The 19,703-nt window shown below is 44.7% G+C and overlaps 1 protein-coding gene across 3 annotated transcripts in view; it reads left to right on the forward strand.

The window, feature by feature from the left end:
• The first annotated feature begins 8,269 nt into the window (after positions 1-8,269).
• Tpd52 (tumor protein D52) overlaps positions 8,270-19,703 on the forward strand; it is an 80,273-nt gene continuing 68,839 nt past the window's right edge. For all 3 annotated transcript variants that reach the window (XM_034516127.2, XM_034516128.2, XM_034516129.2), the window contains exon 1: positions 8,270-8,608. In XM_034516127.2, coding sequence (XP_034372018.1) covers positions 8,590-8,608 — 19 coding nt within the window. In that variant the 5' untranslated portion in view covers positions 8,270-8,589. The remainder of the gene's footprint in view (positions 8,609-19,703) is intronic.

A 19,703-nucleotide genomic window follows, 5' to 3' on the forward strand; every position in this document is an offset into this window, starting at 1 on the left:
TACACATAAATGTGCAGCTTACAAGTATTTCCTAGGCAACCTGACCATTTCAGAGGCCAAACATTTTTTGCCTGCGAGAATCGGATTATGGTAGTTTTCTCATTGCACCTGCAAAGCCAAAGTTCTTATATGTTTCACATTCTTTTTTTTTGTGGAAAACAACAGTAACAACAACAGCAACATCACACACACGCGCACACACACACACACACACACACACACACTTTGCAGTCCCCTCACTCACACCAAAACTGCCTGTAGAAGACACGGATTACTGTGAGACTACAGTATTTAACAAATTGTCAGCTGTTTCCAGCCTTCCTTCTCTCCCTTTGAAATCGTCACATACTAGTTATGGCGATGAGCTAAGGGGAATAAAGGGTGAATGTCAGAGAACACTTTATCAATGGTATCGGATGCATAGATAATCAATCGTTTATTTATTTTTAGACGGGATGTCTTCTCTAGCTCATGGTCCAAGGATGGATAACTCTTGATACACTAACGTAATCCTGTGTACTTTGTTCTCCAAAAGGTGAGCTGGGGGCAAGGAGAGTGGACAGAAACCCAGACGGCTTTAGGACTTACCCATGTGCAAAATAATGACCCCTAAAGATCAAGACGAAGAACATGGAGAGGTGCCAGGGAGCTATTGATGGGAAATTAGTATTTCTGAGAACGGTTCTAAGACCCCTGTGAATCAATCGAGATAATCTGAGTATTTCACTTGTTGTTTCTTTAGTTTTTAAAATTTAACAAAAAAAAAAAAAAAAAAAAAAAAAAAAAAACACGCTGGTTTTGTTGTTTGAGATGGGTGTCTATTTAGTTTTGGCTGTCTTAGAATTTTCTTTGTAGATCAGGCCGGCCTTAAATTCTCAGAGATCCTCCCGCCTCTGCCTCCTGAATGCTGGGATTAAAGGTGTGTGCCATACCATTCCTGACCTAAAATTGTTTGATAAAAATGAGGAAACTCAGTGTTTTTGGTTGTGTGTGTGCACATATAAACAAATACATGTACTCACATATAAATCGTATAAGCTAATAGCTGTGGCATTTTCATCCACCCAGATAGTGAATCCTAGTCATGCTCACTGTCTGTCACTTTCTCTCCTTCCCTCGCTCCCTTTCCCATAGTCTGCTTCTTTCCACATGGCTTCCTTCTACTCAGATGGCCTTTTACAGCTTCTGGCAAGACGCCTGCCTTGCTGGTGCCTCCTGCCGCACCTCAGGAGGTGCCCATGGGTTCACTGTGAGTGAGGGACACCCACCCTCGATGTAACTGTTCACCACTGTGATGTTTCCACTCACCCTGACTCTGTCCCTTTCACACAAGAGTGAGACAGGCTGACTCCATGACAGGCTTCATACTGGCAATTCAGGACACTAGGCCCAAATCTCTGTTTCCAAGCCCAGGCAAGTCAGTTACTGAAACCCTTCTCACCCCCCCTCCACCCCCCCCCCCCCCAAAAAAAAGCCCAGGCTTCAGGCAGCTAGTCAGAAACTGCCCTACCATCAGAAACTGCCCCTTCCACCTAGCCTAAGGCAAGAATAATGGATCACCAACAGTTACAGACTTCCTCAGTTAACAGTTTCCAGACTTCCCCAGCAACAGTTTCCAGGCCCCCAGGCCCCAATAATGTTTCTGAAAGATCCCTAGAGATGGAGCCAACAGATTGAGATATAGGTCACCTACCCGGGAATTCCCCTGATGTGCTTTAAATCAGGTCTGTGAGCTTATTTCGTGGTTTCCATCTTGGAATGAGAGACCTCAGCATGCCGGACTTCTGCAGAATAAAAATGCTCTTTGCTTTTGCATGCTATTTGAGTCTGGGGTATCCTTCTTTGGCGAACTGTGGACTCTTACAAGAGAACACATGGAGAATCACTTTCCTGTAGTGTATTGAGGCTAAGCTTCTTGTTTAGAAGTCTGGAATTATCGTTATTCTGCTGTTTGTCTTTTTCTGGTGTTTTGAGATGAGGTCTTGCTATGTAGCCCAGGTTGGCCTTGAACTTGAGACGATTCTTTGGCCTCGGTTTCTTAAGAGTTGGAATTATAGACGTGCATGTCCTACTCTCCCTCACCAGTTTATTTTGGGTCTCATACGCACCAGGCTGGCTTTGAACTCACTGTATAGCTGAGGATGACCTGGAACTCATGACCCCCATGTCCATTTCCCTAGAGCCCCAGTGAAGTGTGTTGCTGTCTGTGTGGCTTCTTTCTCATCTCTAACACTTGAGGACCTTTGTCTCCATTGTTCTGAGTTTCAGAGATGTGCACCTTGCTCTGGGTCCTCAGTGAATGCTCTCAGTCTGGAAATTCTGTCCTGCAGTTGGTGGGAGGGGAGGGTTTCACTGAATGATCTTACTGAAGATTTCCCTCTGTGTGTCTCCTGCGGCTCTCTTCTTTAAATTCCTTTTGGATGTTAGGTCTTTTGGATCAGTTTTGTAATTTTCTTCTCTATTTTTCAGTTCTATTTTCTGTCTCCTCTTTCGGAAATTTACTTTATATAGTAGGTTGAAATAGATGTATCGTCTCATAGCTATGCTGATCAGTGGCCTGCCATGTACAAAGCAAGGCTCTAGGAAGGCTGCATGCTTCCTGGAGACGCTCGTTGGCAGAAGTTGATTTCTGATGGATATCAGTCAGGGACTCTTCCAGCTCCTCTCTACAGTCCTTGGCTCATGGCTGTCTTCATCCATCTTGAAGTAGTAACAGGGGTCAACTTTCTCCCATGTTTTCTGCTCTCTGTGTTTCTTTGTGGCAGGTCTCAGCTTCCAGCCAAAAGAGAATCCTTTGGTTTTTGTTTGTTTGTTTTTTTGCCTAGAGCCAGGACTCCAGGCATGCACCACTATGCCTGGCTCGTTAGATTGAGCCCACCCAGTAATTTAGGCTAAATTCCTTAGCATAGTTTCCCTATCTCAGCATCTTCAGCTTTACTGTATAAAGTTGTTTATCTGCCATAGGGTCTGAGGATAAGGACACACATACACACACACACACACACACACACACATACACACACAAACACACACACACACACACCATATTTGCAACACATATATGCAACACATATATGCTATATTTATGCAAATATATACATTTGTTTTATTTATTTATTTAATTTTTTGAGATAGGGTCTCTCTATGTAGTTCTGGCTGTCCTGGAAGGCACTCTATAGACAAGGCTGGCCTTGAACTCAGAGATCCTCTAGCCTCAGCCTCCTGAGTGATAGGATAAAGGTGTGCACCACTGCAGCCTGGCAGAATCTACATAGTTTTGTACATCCTTGCTGTGCAAACATGTACACACACACACACACACACACACACACACACACACTGAGCCACACACCAACCAAAGGATGTTTTTCATCTTGAATGTAATAATGACAACTTTAAAAGTTCATTTATTTTTCCAATTTGTATAGTTGTTTTCCTCTGTGAACTTTTTTTTTTTTTAATTGTGACTTTTGTCTGTGTCTCCACATCTCTCTTCCTTACATTCTTTCTGGGGAAGAAGGGACCTCCTACTTTCTTTTTTTCTTTTTCTTTCTTCTTTTTTTTTTTTTTTTTTGGTTCTTTTTTTTCGAGACAGGGTTTCTCCGTGTAGTCCAGGCTGTCCTGGAACTCACTCTGTAGACCAGGCTGGCTTCGAACTCAGAAATCCACCTGCCTCTGCCTCCCAAGTGCTGGGATTAAAGGCGTTCGCCACCACTGCCCGGCGACCTCCTACTTTGTAATTAGCTCTTTAGCTCATCCTTTTTGTCCCAGACAGTTCTGCTGCTTCCGGTCGGGTCAGGGTCTAGCAAGAGAGAGAGTGGGGATAAAGGGGAAGAGACGAGAAGAATGGAGACAAGACAGAGGTTCTGATCAAGTCTCAAGTCTCGTTTATTGTCTCTCTCTTTTATTGTCTCTATCACTGAAGGGAAGTCCGGGGTATTTATAGGCTTTGCCATGTGCCTTGTAGGTGTGGATATCACGTGCACCTTACAGGCGTGGGCACTAAACAGCAAAACAAGATATGTGGGATAAACAAGATGTTTATCAGAGTGTGCTTCAGCTATTGTAGGCTGTTGAAAAACAAGTCTCTTGTCAGGGTATATGGCTCGAGACGGCTGCAAAGATGACAGCCACTTTCTGCTACGAGTCGGCTCCCAATACCTTTTGCCTTTTTTCCATCCTCCCTCCAGACAGAGCATTATGTAGCCTAGGCTGGCCTGGAACTTACAATATAGCCAAGGATAGTCTTGAACTTGTGACCCTCCTGCTCCTATCCCTTGAGTGCTGGGATTTCAGGTGTGCAGCACACACCTGGGTTTCTCCTCCTCTTCAGAACTCTCTTTTGTAACCACAAACTGCTGATGGTAAGTCTGGAGGTTTTTGGAAAGTTTTGTGTGCATGTAGTTGGCATCCTGCACTGCCAGGTTAGCATTCGGCTTGCTCAGCCCTGGGAGATCAATTATCATCACTTAGCTTTGTGCACTCTCTTTGTCCTTGTGGGTTTGTCACCTGATTGTAATTTTAGTAGCCTTGGGGAGGAGTAAGCAAAGACCATTGAACTCTCCAAAGAATAGATTTTATGGTATATAAATTTTATGTCAGTAGAATACATTTTAAATACTTTTGGTGGTTTTATCGTAAAGCATGAGCACAGATTTTAGCAGTGAGGAGAGTGAACCAGAGACATTTCAGTGAGAGGCCAGGATAGTGATGGTTTAAGAGGCGACATTTAGTGCTGATTCAGCTACACAGCAGCAGAATTGTAGCCTTGCCTTTGAGTGGTGGTATAGGCTGGGCTGTTCAGCACTGTTCCCGGTCCTGTGGTCTAGCCTATTCTATTTGCAGGCTACTGGTACTGGTACTTAGGGACACTGATACTTAGGAAAGCTAACTTTTCTCCTGGAAACAGTGAATGTTCTGTAAGACACTGACTGGAACCCAGCTCCGGGCGTGTAGCTCACCCACTATATCCCTTGTTTAGAATGAGCAGCATCCTGGATTAATTCCCAAGAACTAAACAAAAAGAAGAAATTATAATATAATCGTTGATTATGTTATCAGCGATTCTAAAATAGCAGTGATATTTATACCCTGGGTTGTCTTCAGGATAGACGGGAAAATGAGACTCGTTGACAACAGCAGTGGAGAACGCTCAGGAGGAAAGGCGCTGTGTTCTTCTGTGGTTTCTCCTTCCCAGCCCGCCTAATGTACTCAGATACTCAGAATTCAGAGCGGCTTAAGAACATACAGGGGAGTTAAGTGGTCTATGGCTTTTATCAACATAGCCCAGATCAATGCGGTGAGAGCATTTCCTGTTCCTCCTTAGGGATTGTATGTCAAAACTCCATTAGTGTTAAGTACTCTTTCCGGCCAATACCTGTTTCTGTACATATCTAACTTCTTCATGTCATCTTCGAAGTCTTTTACACACCTGTGAGGATATAAGAGAGAGCTATAATATAGCCTTAAGCAATCCAGTGTTAATTATGTGACATTAAACAGATTTCTTTCCAAAGTCGACTTTGATTTCTTGGGCCTCTTAACCTCTTAGCGGCTTGAACTTTCAGAGTCCATGCAGGGAAGACTGATCTTTCTTCTGGATTATAATGACTTCCAAACTGTGCTTGGAGGTGCCTCTTGAGTAGCCAGAAAGTCAGAACTGCCCTGGGGTCGTGACATTTAGCAAATAAAAATATATGGTGCCTAAGAATTTTGGGTGAATAATGAACAAAAAAATTTCAGTAAAATATATTGCAAATATTATGGGGGGAATAAACTAATAGTAAAACAAACAAAAAAAATCAAACAAACTTGTTATTTATTTGAAATTTAAATTGAAGTAGGTGTCCTCTATTTTATCTGGCAACTCTAGGTCTAGGCTCCTGAAAGGCCACAGCCCTGGCTCCTGGCTTTAGAAAACAACTCCCAGTTTTGTGGGGGGAAGGAGGCCTCACTACCAAACAGTTGCCTCTGTTCACACTGTACCCTTTCTATAGACCATGACTCTCTACAGGCATGTATTTCTGAACTCTCCTGCCTTTGCAGGCCTGCAGACACTGTCAGGGCTTTTGGCTTCTTTCTCAAGATAAGCCTTTTGATGGCCACTCTTGGCTGGAAGTGTGGTCAAGGAGTAGCTGATGGTCTAATGCAGATGCAGGGAACCAGAGAAAGCCAGTGCCTGTGTTGGTACCCGTTTACCCATCCCTGCCCCAAACTTCAGGGCTGCTGCTTCAGAAAGCTTCTAGATGTCTATTTTGTATGGTTGTTGCTGGCTTTCAGCCTGAGGAGGTATGTATGATAGGGCAGGGTACCATATTTCTCCTCCCCTCCCCTCCCCTCCCTCCCTCCCTCCCTCCTTCCCTTCCTTCCTTCCTTCCTTCCTTCCTTCCTTCCTTCCTTCCTTCCTTCCTTCCTTCCATTATTTATTTGTTTAGTGACAGGGCCAGGGAACAAGCCTAGTGTCTTCTGCAGGCTAAAATTGCCCTATATAAGTGAGCCATACCATCTGTCTATACCTTCTTTCCTCTTCTCTTCAGTATGTATGCTTGTTTCAATTAATGTTTTGGGAAAACAATTTGCTGTTTCTTTTCCATTCACCTATGGTTTAGCTTATAGAAGTACCCAGCTGGATGCTGCCGTTCATGTCTGTAGTCCCAGTTACTTGTGAGGCTGCTAACAGAAGATTATGGGGCCAGCCTAGTGTCTTAGGGTTTTCATTGCTATGAGGAGACACTATGACTGAGAACTCTTATAACATTTAATTGAGGCTAACTTATGGGTTCAGAGGTTCAGTCCATTATCATCAAGGAGGTGATGGGAGCATGGCAGCATCCAGGCTTGGTACAGGAGGAACTGAGTGTTCTACATCTTCATCTGAAGGCCCATAGGAAAAGACTGGCTCCCACATAGTTAGGAAGAGGGTCTCTCAAAGCCCACCCCCACAGTGACACATTTCCTCCAACAAGGCCACACCTCCTAACAGTGCCACTCCTGGGCCAAGCATATTCAAACCACCACACCTAGGCCTCATATGTATAAACCCCAGGGTTTCATGGACACTAGGCAAGCACTCCACCAGCTAAGTTACATCTCTAACTCCCTATCTCTGTTTTTGAGACAAAAACAGAAACAGGGTCTCATGGAGCCCAGGCTGACTTCTAACTATGTATGCAAATATGACCACGCCTCCTGATCCTGCCTCCTATCTCCGAAGCACTGAGACTGTAGCCGAGCACCACCAAGCCAGGCTTATAGGATTGGCTGTAAAACACCCCTGTATCAGGGTTGCACCTGAGTCATGTAACAGGAGCTCAAATATTAATAGCTTTACAAAGCTGACATTAATTTTTCTCCAGTAAAAGGCAGGTCTATGTGACCAGATTCTTTCTGCTTTTTTCGTCTGTGTCAGCCATTCTTGCCTTTCCTCCTCATACTTGCACCATGTCCGTAGCTCCTGTAGGGGCAAAGGCAAAGGGAGACTAATGCTCTCTCTCCCCCACCTCTTCCCCTCCCTCCCTCCCTCCCTCCCTCCCTCCCTCCCTCCCTCCCTCCCTCCCTGCCTGCCTCTCTTATCCCCTCCTCCTCCCACTGGTAGTACTATGTAGCCCAGGCTGGCTCCAAACTTGTGTCCCACCTTCTTCTGCTTCCCTAAATAGTTTCTTTGAGGCCCAGCTAGCAAACTTTGCTTATGCCTGGGGAGCTATGGGATCTGCCCCTTGGGCAGTGTTCCAGTTGTACAACACAGGGTTCCTGAATAGGAAAGAAAACGAAAAAATTTAGACATGTGAACGAGTATGTAAATTCTTCAAAGGATAAGGGATAAGGGGTGTTTTCTTTATTTGAGACACGGTCTTGCATCTTGTTACACAGTCCATGCTGGTCTCAAATATACCTACCATCTTTGCACATGCTAGGCCTACATATTTACTACTTAGATGCACCCCCAGACATATGGAGTTCAAATTCTGTTTTATATTACAGAGTTCCTCCTAAGCCAAATTTAGCTTCATATCGAACACACACACACACACACACACACACACACTGAGAGTACATCTATGTACATAGAAAGAGATTGTTACCACATCTACACTTAAACATCACTTCAAGAGAAGAGTTTATTCTGAGCCAAATATGATTGGCTATGGCTCAAAAACACTGATTTAAGCCACCCTAACGACTTGTTCCTCCTTGCAAACAACATTTTCCGCTCAAGCAGGTGCAGAGGGGGCGGAGAAAGGGGCAGTCGCTAAACCAGAATCCTGGGAGGAAACTTTCCTGGTTGCAAACTTGGGGTTGAAGAGCAAACCCCACCCGCTCGCAGCTGCTTGCACAGACTCGGAGTCCCCTTTCCTGCCATCTCCTCCCCTGGTCTTTGCTGACCTTCCGCGACCCTGCCCAGCGCCGCCGCCCGAGCCGACGTGGCGGAGCGCACAGGTCGCGGTCAGGTGGTCGGTGACGCCCGGGACCGGCTCCCGGGAGGGCGGTGCCGACGCCCGGGGTGGGGACTGCGCGGGCGGCCGCGGGCGGAGCGCGGAGCAGCGCGGAGGAGCGCGGCGGGCGGAGCGCCGGGAGCGAGGTGGCTCAGACATGGACCGCGGCGAGCAAGGTAGGCGGCGGCTGGCTTCTGGCGGCCGTGCGGAGCCTCGGATCCGCGTCTGGGCGACCCCGACCCGGTCCGCTTCCGTGGCCGAGCCCCGGGAGCCTCTTCCGAGCGCGGAGCGGGAGGAGGGGCCGCGCCGCGGGAGCGGGAGTGTGAGGGAGTGTGCTTCGGCGTGCCCGAGCAAGTGTGCGCGATTGCGTGCGAGTGTGCGGGGAGGAGAAGGGTGGCGAGAGGCCACCGAGGTGTCAGGATGCGCGCAGGGAGGGCCACTCGGGAAGCGCGCTGGCCTCGGGGTCACCGGCAGATCCTGGAAGTGATGGCGTTCAGATGGGACCCTGACTTGTGAAGACTTCCTGCTTGCCAGTTGGGATTGTTGGTGGCCTTTGAGCCCATAGCCACAGTATTTGTGGTAGACATTTGCCATAATAAGAGTCCCCAAACTGTGGGGTGCAGTCTGTGGGTTTGGGTGGGGGAAGGGAGCTTTCACGATCTGGGTCTTAGTTACCGCCAGGTGAATCGCACAGCGGGGAACCTTTGGTTTCCTGCACCTAGGTGTTTCTTCTGTGTACTGAGATAGCCAGTCAAGTGAAATTGCCCTGAATAGAATCAACGGAGAAGTGGCCAGAAGCAGATTATGGCTTTCACTTGAAATATTGCCTACATTGGAGAGGTCGGCTGTGAAACCGGTATAGGTGGCAGGCTTGGAAAGGGTATAGGCATGCTAAGGAAAATACCAAGTATTTTGGAAGTGGTTTTAGGGATCGTTTCTGATGCAAGTCCCTGTAGAATACCTTATTTTCTGCTTATTTGCTTCCGGTGTTTGGTCTTGGTATGAGTTTCAAGCATGAGTTTTTGAAAATGTAAATAAAACCATATTTCACAAGTACTGTGTGTATTTTACCTATGATTAATTTGTAAGGTAGATTTTTTTTTAACCCAGTAATCCCTCCTTTCTCTTTTTCCCCATGATGATTTCACGTTTACTCTATGTGCTTATAGACCCCACTGCTTCTCATGTACCTATACATATGTGCACATACTGTCTTGACTTCTGGCTTTTAGGATTGCAACTGTGTTGCCTTTTTGAGCCTGTGTGGTTGGCTGAGTTAACAAGGTAACTTGTTTGTGTCAGTTAGAAAGTTCGTCTGTATGGGAAAACCTGGCACACCTGTATAAACCAGCACTGTTCCATCTGACTCTCCATGCAGACTGTGTCAGGGTGCATATGTGTGTGTGTTTGTTTTGTGTGCTTTATGTGTGCTTGCGTATGAATCTGTTTTTTTTTTTCTTCCTTGTTTAGTATACTGATGGTTTTAGTAACAGCCTGCTACTTTCTAGTGTGCTGAAGTGCTGTTTGGTTTCCGTGTCTGTGTGATTGTTTTAACGAACTGTGTGTTAGCCCAGCAGCTGTCTCAGCTCTTGGTGCCACCACAGTCTTCCAGCAGGATAATGTACACTGTGTGGTTCTATGGGACTTGTCTTTTTTAAAGTTCCTAATTCTAGGACTTGTAAAGTGAGTCTTTGCAGGCTTCACATGTTTTCTGTGTGAGATGCACCACTTTCCATGCCACCATATCTGTCAGCTGTGCACCCTGTTCCCTCCTTGAAGAGTCCAGGGCCCTGGGGTCCTCGGGGAAGGCCTGCTGCCTTATTCTTGCTAGATTTCCTGATACCTTTGTGACAGCTGGCCTACCTGTATTTTATCAGCCAGTCCCCAGGGAACTGGGGATTCTGCAAAGCTTGTTGATGTCTAAGCTGAAACGTGCTTGTTTGTGTAGCTTCTGCCAGCCGCCATCCTCTGGGCTTGGCTCCTTTCCCTTTTCTTCTGAAATCAGGCAGTGTTGAGCCTGACAGGTGAGTTTACCTGTAATGGGCACTTGAACTGGTAGTGCAAGTGTTTCAGCATTAAAGGCGTTTGTGGTGGGACTCTGGCTTCTTGTGAAGGGGTGGGAGGAACACATGCAATTTTTAAACCTGGTGTTCACCAACAAACTCTGTTGGCTGGGATAGAGTGTAGCAAACCATGATTGTGTCCTTAATTGTGAGGATTTAAAAAAAAAAATTTTTTTTTCATTTTTTTCGAGACAGGGTTTCTCTGTATAGCCCTGGCTATCCTGGAACTCACTCTGTAGACCAGGCTGGCCTTGAACTCAGAAATCCACCTGCCTCTGCCTCCCAAGTGCTGGGATTAAAGGCATGCACCACCACTGCCCTGCGAGGGTTTTTTGTTGTTGTTCGTTCTATCTATCTGTCTGTCTGTCTGTCTGTCTGTCTATCTATCTATCTATCTATCTATCATCTATCTATTTATATATTTGCAGAAATATTTCAACCTATATCAAACTGTCTGGATTTATATTTTATATGCTTGGAGTTTTCTTTTTTTTTTTTTTCTTTTTTTTTTTTTTTGGTTTTTCGAGACAGGGTTTCTCTGTATAGCCTTTGGCTGTCCTGGAACTCACTCGGTAGACCAGGCTGGCCTTGAACTCAGAAATCCACCTGCCTCTGCCTCCCAAGTGCTGGGATTAAAGGCGTGCGCCACCTCCGCCCGGCGCTTGGAGTTTTCTTAACCATTGTCCCTTATAATGTCACCAATAGTTGTGACAATAAATGCCCTCTTTTTTGGACTCACTTGAAAAGGTCTTAAATTTTCTTGTTTGTTGGTTCTCCAAATCTGCCTTTTGCTACTGATTTTCTTAGCAGACCTTTAACCTTAAAAAACGAACAATGTAACAATGTCCTGTTCTTTGATACTTTGTAGTATGTGGCCCAGGTTCTATCTACTGTTTTATTTTTCTACTTTCTGGTTAGATGCTGGGCCTTACTTATACAGTCCTTCTGTTGTAAGGGCTCTCAAAAATACCCTCAACTCCATAGCACCTTTTTATGCACTAACCAGGCACAGGAAACTCATGTGTGTGATGTTTCCTATGTTGCTAACTGGAGCAGGCTTGTGAGAAGACAAAGCCCCCCTGTCTCCTTTTAAGGGCTGAATACATATTTATAAGCAAGGACTCCCTTATGTCGTTAAGAACCCAGCACTGTATATAATATGTCAGCAGCAGTTACCCACCGGCTCAGCATTGTTAGCTTAAACAGAATAACATTTTAAAGGGAAAGAGGGAAGATTGCCAGGGCCAGAAACCTGAGAGAGAACAGTGGGTGGGGAAAGAACAATAGAGTGACCTGTTGTTACTATTTGACCTGTTAGCCTTAGAGTTAGGGCAGATCTGGGATGCCATTTATTTAAACGTGAAGCAGGTATAGAACAGAAAAGGATGCACATCCCAAAAGGTCTGCTCCCTAGATCCTGGGAGTGGCCTGTCCAGTTAGTAACCTCTCTGCTCATCTGCTCAGTACTCCCCATTGGGTGGATATCTTTGTTAGTCATCCTTTACTTCCTGCTTTTTTTTTTTTTTTTTTCTTTTGGTGGCAACATGCCTGGTACTGGGGAAAAGCCAGTAGTAAAAGTGGCTGTGGTCTCTTAGCAGATTCTTAAAACAGAATAGCCTATGTGTGTAATAGGAACACATTAGACACCCATAGTTCAGAGCAGGACAGAGCAAGGCTCCGTCCTGTAAGTGCCACAGAGTCCTTTCTAGCAGGCTAAGCTCATTTTCTACCCTCTTGAGGCTAATTTACTGTTTTAATTGTTGACTCTTGTTAAAATCTCTTTTGAGACTCTCCCAAACATTATTTAAACTGGTTGAGTACCGGTTGTACAGAGACCATAGTTTTTACATTTTTTTTTTTTAATTAAAAAGAGAAATCAAAGGATTTATGGGTTGTTTGATTGATTTAGATAGGGTTTTGCTATGTAGCCCGGGCTGGCCTAGAACTTACAGTCTTTCTGACTGTGATTCTGAGATCATAGGTGTAGGTCATCATGCCTGTTGAATTGGTGTACTTAAGATGTTAATAAAAATTGAAAAAACAATTTTTTTTTTTTTGGTTTTTCGAGACAGGGTTTCTCTGTGTAGCCCTGGCTGTCCTGGAACTCACTCTGTAGACCAGGCTGGCCTCGAACTCAGAAATCCGCCTGCCTCTGCCTCCCAAGTGCTGGGATTAAAGGCGTGCACCACCATTGCCCGGTGAAAAAACAATTAAAATCTAAAAATAAATTTTCTGGTACAAAAATAGTTATTTACTTTAGAAGAATTGGAAATGTGGACAAAGAAAAAGAAAATAAAACTTCTTTTAACACTATTCTGACAGTTTATAGTATATTTGTTTGTGTATCTACTACCCCTTTAAACTGGTGAGTCATAAGCCAGAGCATTGAGCATCTGTTAAAGTATCTTTTATTCACCTGTGTAATTGTCTCGTAGGCTTATCACTTCAGTCGCTATCCTAGGCCTAGTCCTGGAAGCTTCTAGCCTCCATGAAATGTTATCTAGGCCTAGAGTGTTTTCAGCCTCGGAGACTTACCGTTGATAGGTGTCCACCTTCCTAGTTCTCTCTGAGTTCTGCCTGGCCGATCCAACTTAGCTGTTCTGGCTCAAACTCCTCCATGCTGACTGATTTAATCTGGCTTCCCTTTTGGCTTCTGACTGAATAACTCTGCTTGGCCTCATACTAACTCTGGCAATCTGTTCTAATCTTCTGGCTCCTTCTCATTCTCAGGTTTGTTCTATCTTCACCTGTGTCTAGCTTCTTTCTCTCTCTCTCTCTCTCTCTCTCTGCAGCCTGTCTCTGTACAACTGTTCAAGTGAAACTGACTCTTCTTTTCTCTCTCTGCACTGCTCTCTTAAGTAGCCTCTCTTTTCTTTCTGTTCTCATGAGACTTGGGCATCTCCTATTCTGTCAAATCTTTCTCTGATTCGTCACTTTGTCTGCCACTCAATTAGATATCACTTTCAAACACGGGTGCTTCCTTCTACAAACTAACTTTACCTTCATTATTTGGGATTAAGAGTGTGTACTAAGGGCTTGTCTGTATTCCAGGCAGAGAGATTAAAGGCATGTGCTAAGGCTGAGTCACACCACAACTAGAAACAGGTTTTTTTTTTTTTTTTTTTTACTTTTTTTATTTTTTATTGGATGTTTTATTTACATTTCAGATGCCATCCCTTTTCCCCATTTCCCCTCCCTAGAAAACCCCTATCCCATACCTCCTCCTTTTTGCTTTTATACAATTTTTTTTTAATGTTAACCAATGGCTTTATAAATTTGGTTATGCTCAATATCAATCAGAAGTGTAACCTAACACCTAACCTAGATATATCAACTATCTTTGACTGGCGGAGACATGTGAACATCTGCCTCCATGTCTGGCCCCCCTCTCTCTTTCTCTCTCATCACCTAGCTCTTCCTCTCCTTCTCCTCCTCCTCTCCTTACTCCTCCCACCTTAGCTCCTCCTACATATCACCCTTCCTGTTAAAACTTTAGAAACAGGTTTTTAAAGTAACTAACATAATCTTAGGGTTCACAGTGCAACAGCATCCTATTTTACAACTAGCCCTTTAAAAATAACCTCTGTATTTTAACCAGCCTTGGTGGTCCCAGTCTGGCACACTAGCTCCTCGATAGCTTGAGGCAGGAGGATCTCAAGTTCAAGGCCTGCCTGTGCTACAAAGTGAGTTCAAGGCCAGCCTTCCCCCCGCCCCCACTCCCCAGACAGGGTTTTTCTGTGTAGCCCTGGCTGTCCTGGAACTCACTCTGTAGACCAGGCTGGCCTCGAACTCAGAAATCCGCCTGCCTCTGCCTCCCAAGTGCTGGGATTAAAGGCATGTGCCACCACTGCCCGGCAGGGCCAGCCTATCTTAAAGTAAAAAGTAAAAATCAGGCAAGTTCAAAAGTAAAAAGTAAAAGTAGGCTAGTTCAGTGCTGGTGAGTCTTTCTAACCTGTCAAGGCTGTGGATTTATTCGCTAGTATTGCCAATCAAAAGAAAACCTCAGTCATCACAATGTAGCAGCAACAATTCCTTTCTCTCTCTCTCTCTCTCTCTCTCTATATATATATATATATATATATATATTTGTAATTTTATTATTTTTTGTGTATGGGTGTTTTGCCTGCATGTATATCCAGAACAATTTTTCCTTTCTTTCTTTTGATGGAGCTGCTGAGTGAACTGGGTCTGGGGAACGGAACCCAGGTAAGGCTCTAACAGTGAGCACGTCCCCAGCAACTTCATTGTTGTGTGTGCTCGAGTGTTCCAAGGCCAGAGCAAGGCAGGTGCTTTTATCTCTCTCCACCTTACTCTTTTAGATACAGTCTCTCTCTGAAGCTGAAGCTCTGCATTTTAGCCAGGCTGGTGAGCTCCTGGAAATTTCCTGCCTCTGTCTCTGTCTCTGGTGTTGGGATTGTAGGCACTGGTAGTGTTGTCTTGCTTTTTTTACATGGGTGCTATTTTATTTTATTTTATTTATTTTTTGAGGTGGGGTTTCTCTGTGTATCCCTGGCTGTCCTGGAGCTCACTTTGTAGACCAGGCTGGCCTTGAACTCACTGAAATCCACTGGTGCCTGCCTCTGTCTCCTGAGTGCTGGGATCGCCACACCACCTGGCAGCAGGCACTCTCTTGCAGTTCGAGCAGTTGCCCACTAAGCCATCTCCCTGGCACTTTTTTTTTTTTTTTTTTTTTTTTTTTTAATGTGTGTGCATCATGCCTAGGAAGAATTCTTAGAGCAGTGTGACTGTTCATTCTTGATTGTGCCAACTCCTGTCCATAGAAACGGTGCCAGTTATTCCACTGGTGTGTGTGAGTGTCTGCTTCCTCACACCGTGTGGTTGTGGTGTTCCTGCACATTCTCAGCTGTACCTGTCTTACAAAAGAAAGATGACTCCTCCTCTCCTCTCCGTCCCTGTCCCTCACCACCTCACCACCCATCTCTGTCCCCACCCCATTTCAACACCCTCTCCTCTCCTTACCTGGAGACAAGTTCTCACCAAGCAGCCCATGCTGGCCTCAGCTGTGAGTACCACAGGCGGATGTCCTTTTCTGATAGCAAAGTGCATCCGCTCTTTTTGGATGTTTCAAATTTACATTTCATTTTCAGCAAAACCTTCAGCCATAATCATTGCTGGTTCTTCTGTTGTGTTGTCTGAATTCCCTGTTTGTTCTGTGAAGCTCAGTCTTCTGTCCGAGATGGGAGGGTCTGATGCTTGCCTTCCCTAGGTTTAGCTGGCTTCTGCGATTTATGGTGATTTTCTTTTTTCCAAGCAGGAATACTAACCAATGATTCTTTTTATTTATAGCTTCTAGCTTATGAATCATTCCTAGAAATGCCTTCTTCACTCTGACTTCACATTTTATGGTTTTATTTTTTTACATTTAAGTCTTCCATCCATCTGGAGTTTATTTTAATTGGAGGTGTGAAGTAAGAATCTCAACATCTCAGCTGGGCGGTGGCGGCGTACTGGAGAGGAAGGGGCAGACAGATCTCTGAGGTTGAGGCCAGCCTGGTCTACAGAGAGAGTTCTAGGACAGCCAGGGCTACACAGAGAAAACCTGTCTCCAAAAACCAAAAGAAGAAGAGGAGGAAGAGAACAGGAGTGGGGAGGGGGAGAGAACACCCCACCCTTCTGTCCACCTGACCCCTGGCTGCCTGGCTCCCAACACCATCCATCCCTTGTCCATCAGTTTCCCTCTACCGATTGCAGGCACCGCTGTTGTGAGACAGCACACTCTTGCTTTCTTTTTTCCCTCCTTGATTTGTGTGTTCACTGCCCGCAGCTAACTTCACGAGATGTAAGACATGCTGTGAAGGCATATCTCCTTCTCTGTTGTTTCTTTTTGTTTTTAGTTTGCTGTCAGACTTTTCCTTTACTGTTCTTGCCAGATTTTATTTCCAAATGACTCCTACAGTTAACCTGCCCAGGCAAAGTGAGTGGAGATGCTGTGAGCGTATTTAGTTTTCTTTCTGTAGAAATGTCTGCTTTCTCCTCATTCCTTTTCCTTCCTGATTCCCCCTCCCTCCCCTCTCCCCCTCCCTCCCCTCTCCCCCTCCCTCCCCTCTCCCCCTCCCTCCCCTCTCTCCCTCCCTCCCCTCTCTCCCTCCCTCCCCTCTCTCCCTCCCTCCCCTCTCCCTCCTTCTGCCCCCTCCATCTGCATTTCTCCCCTCCTCTCTGCCTTTCCCTGTCTTTCACCGGGTAGCTCTGGATGGGCTTAGCCTCTTGGTCCTCGAGTGCTGACATCATAGGTACGCAGCAGCATGCACAGCTGTTCTTTAAATTATTATTGAATACCTTGAATAACGTTTGTCAGAATCATACTGTGTTTACAGTTTGCTTTGGATGCAATTAGATAATAAAATATACCACAGCTTTGAAAAAGACAATGGTTTCATGGTTTCATTGTTGTAATGTTTCAAGAAGGAATGGGATCCTCCCTTAGTGGCCATGGGCCATCGTCTCCTCCTTTAAGAGTTCATCCAGTTGTAGTAGTTTAGCATCTGGCCAAGGGACCACTTCTCACAGAGGTGGTTTCACCTTAAGTTAAGCCACGGCGGTGGGAGGAGTAATTACCCACTGATGAGAGGAATTGCTTTTCCCTCCCTAACCCCTTGCTTCTCTGCTGCTGCCTCCTTGTTCCTGTGGGGGGCTGTCTACCTGTCCCAGCACAGAATGACATAATGTCTCTTTCTCTTCTCCTTTTGAGCATTGGCTAGAACCTAAATATATATATATGTGTGTGTGTGTATACCTATATACAAATGTATATATATACACACACATATATACATATGTACATATATGTATGCATGTACACACACACACACACACACACACACACACACACACACACACAATGTTACTTTGGTCCTTTCTACTCATTTTCTAACGGTCCCTTCCCTGTCATGCATCTCCTCTGCCATGTGGCTGACCGCCATGATGGCTTAACCAAAACATGGCTTTCTCTCTTCCTTTGCATCGTGCTCCTCTACTCAGTGCTGCAAAGGTCCCACGCTGCTGAGATTTATGGCTTGCCTTTCTTGGGGTTTTCTTTGAAACTGCATTCAGTAAGGGACCGTTTTTCAATTCTTGCATTAATGAGTAAGAAGCCCAAGAGATGACCCTGGTTTCCCTGGTATCATGTGACCATGAAGGGACTTCCTAAAGTTCCAGGTAACTATCATTGGTACATTGACATTGATGTCTCCGCTGTTTGTAGGTTGTATTCCATTTTTGTCTTTGCAAATAATGCCATAAGAGAAAGTTTATCATGGATTTCCTAAAGTATGGTGAGGATGTGGATGTTGGAACTTTTAATAGTTGTTACTAGAAAAAAAATTATTGCCATTTTTCTTATAAAAAGTATTTAGAACTTAGCTTGACATGGTAGTCACTCCTGTAATCTCAGTGCCCCAGGAAGCTGAGGCAGGAGGATTGCCAGGTGTTAAAATTAAGAGTGAGTGGCTGTTCCTCTCTTGTGCTTGGCTTATTTCATTTGGTGCTGTGTCCCTGTCCTCCGGGTTCACCCACGGTGTAATGTGTGATAAGATTGCCGTCTGGGCACTGTGCACGTGTGTTCTACGTTTTCTGTGTCATTCGCCTGCCCTTGGGCATTCCTTCCACTTCTTCCTTCTGTGACTAGGGCCACAGCAGACATGGGCCTATCCATAGCTCCTTCGATACTGCCTTCTCCTCAGATATATGTGGCATCCATTGGCAATATCGCTAGCCAACCTTTTAGTTTTTGGAAAAACCTGTGTATTGTTTTCTGAAATGATCCCCACCAGTGGTGCACGGGGTTGTGATTTCTCTACATTGCCACCAACACTTGCTCTTTCTTGTGGTTCTCGTGGTTGTGGTCATTCTAAAGGATGACAGGTAAGCCTGATTGTAGCTTTGATTTGCATTTCTGATAGTGAGGAATGATTTGCATCTTTGCATATTGTTGTTTATCAGAGAAATATCTATGGAAGCCCTTTGCCTGTATTTTTGTTGTTGATTTGAAGAGTTCTTTATATATTGTAGATACTAATCTTCTATTGTCATGGTTTATAAGTTTATTTTCCTGTTCTATAGCTTGGTGTTTTACTTTCTTAATTTTTTTCTCCTTTGTTGACTTTCCTGCCTTAAGAAGAATAAAACTTATGGTTGAATAATGTAATTTTTTATGTGTCAAATTCTACTTCCTAGGAGGTATGGGTAATTTAAGTGTTTGTGATTCCTTTTGTGATACTTTTTAAGCTGCTCACGTTTTATAACAGAGCTCAGGCCGTTGCTGCTTCCTTCCCTTACACTTCGCCTTTACTCTTTGTGGCCCAGAGCAGTTTACACACTACACAGCCCTTCCTTTCCACAGAACCAGTTTCTTCCCTTAATCCTTAGCTGTTTATGTTTCTTACTTACTCTTAGCCAGTTACGTTCATGTTTCTTTTTTCTTTTTTTCTTTTTTTTTCCATTTAGGCTATGTTGTACTTAAAAAATTTTTTTATTTAGTGTATATGAATACACTGTAGCTGTCTTCAGACACACCAGAAGAGGGAGGGCATCAGATCCTGTTACAGATGGTTGTGAGCCACCATGTGGTTGCTGAGAATTGAGCTCAGGACCTGTGGAAGAGCAGTCAGTGCTCTTAACTGCTGAGCCATCTCTCTAGCCCCTATGTTGTACTTTTAAATGCAATTTAACTAACAAAATATAGTATGAAGAGTAAATACCTTTAGGTGACATTTTGGGCATACTGTAATGTCTCTGAGTGGCTTTTGATACTTCTTTCTTGGAGTTTATCTGCCTTCTGACTTTAAAGGCTTTGGTAATCTGTACTAAAAACAGTGGTTTCAGCTATCCATTTATATACCTTAACTCATGTTCGAGAAAATACTCAAGCTCCAGAAAAAGGCAGATTCAGTTTTAAAAATTGCACGTATGAAGTTTTGGGCTGGAAACTCAATGGGTCATGTGATCCTTGCTGCATCCTCAGGCTGTTGGAGCCAGTGTGGATTGGCACGGAGGGAATCACTTCATCAGCAGGCCAGGAAAAGTATAGAGCGTGGTTTATCCAGCCTGCTAGGTCTCTGAGACGCTGCTCCATGCTCAGTACGGGTGTTTCTAGGAGGCAGACTAGAAGCACGGGCTCGTCACACGAGTGCTGGTTGGAGAGACTTCAGCATCAATGGAGTCAGATGGGAAGGTACAGAAAAAGCTAAAG

The sequence above is a fragment of the Arvicanthis niloticus genome, chromosome 13, assembly GCF_011762505.2.
Source record: "Arvicanthis niloticus isolate mArvNil1 chromosome 13, mArvNil1.pat.X, whole genome shotgun sequence".
In the NCBI taxonomy this organism is placed as follows: Eukaryota; Metazoa; Chordata; class Mammalia; order Rodentia; family Muridae; genus Arvicanthis; species Arvicanthis niloticus.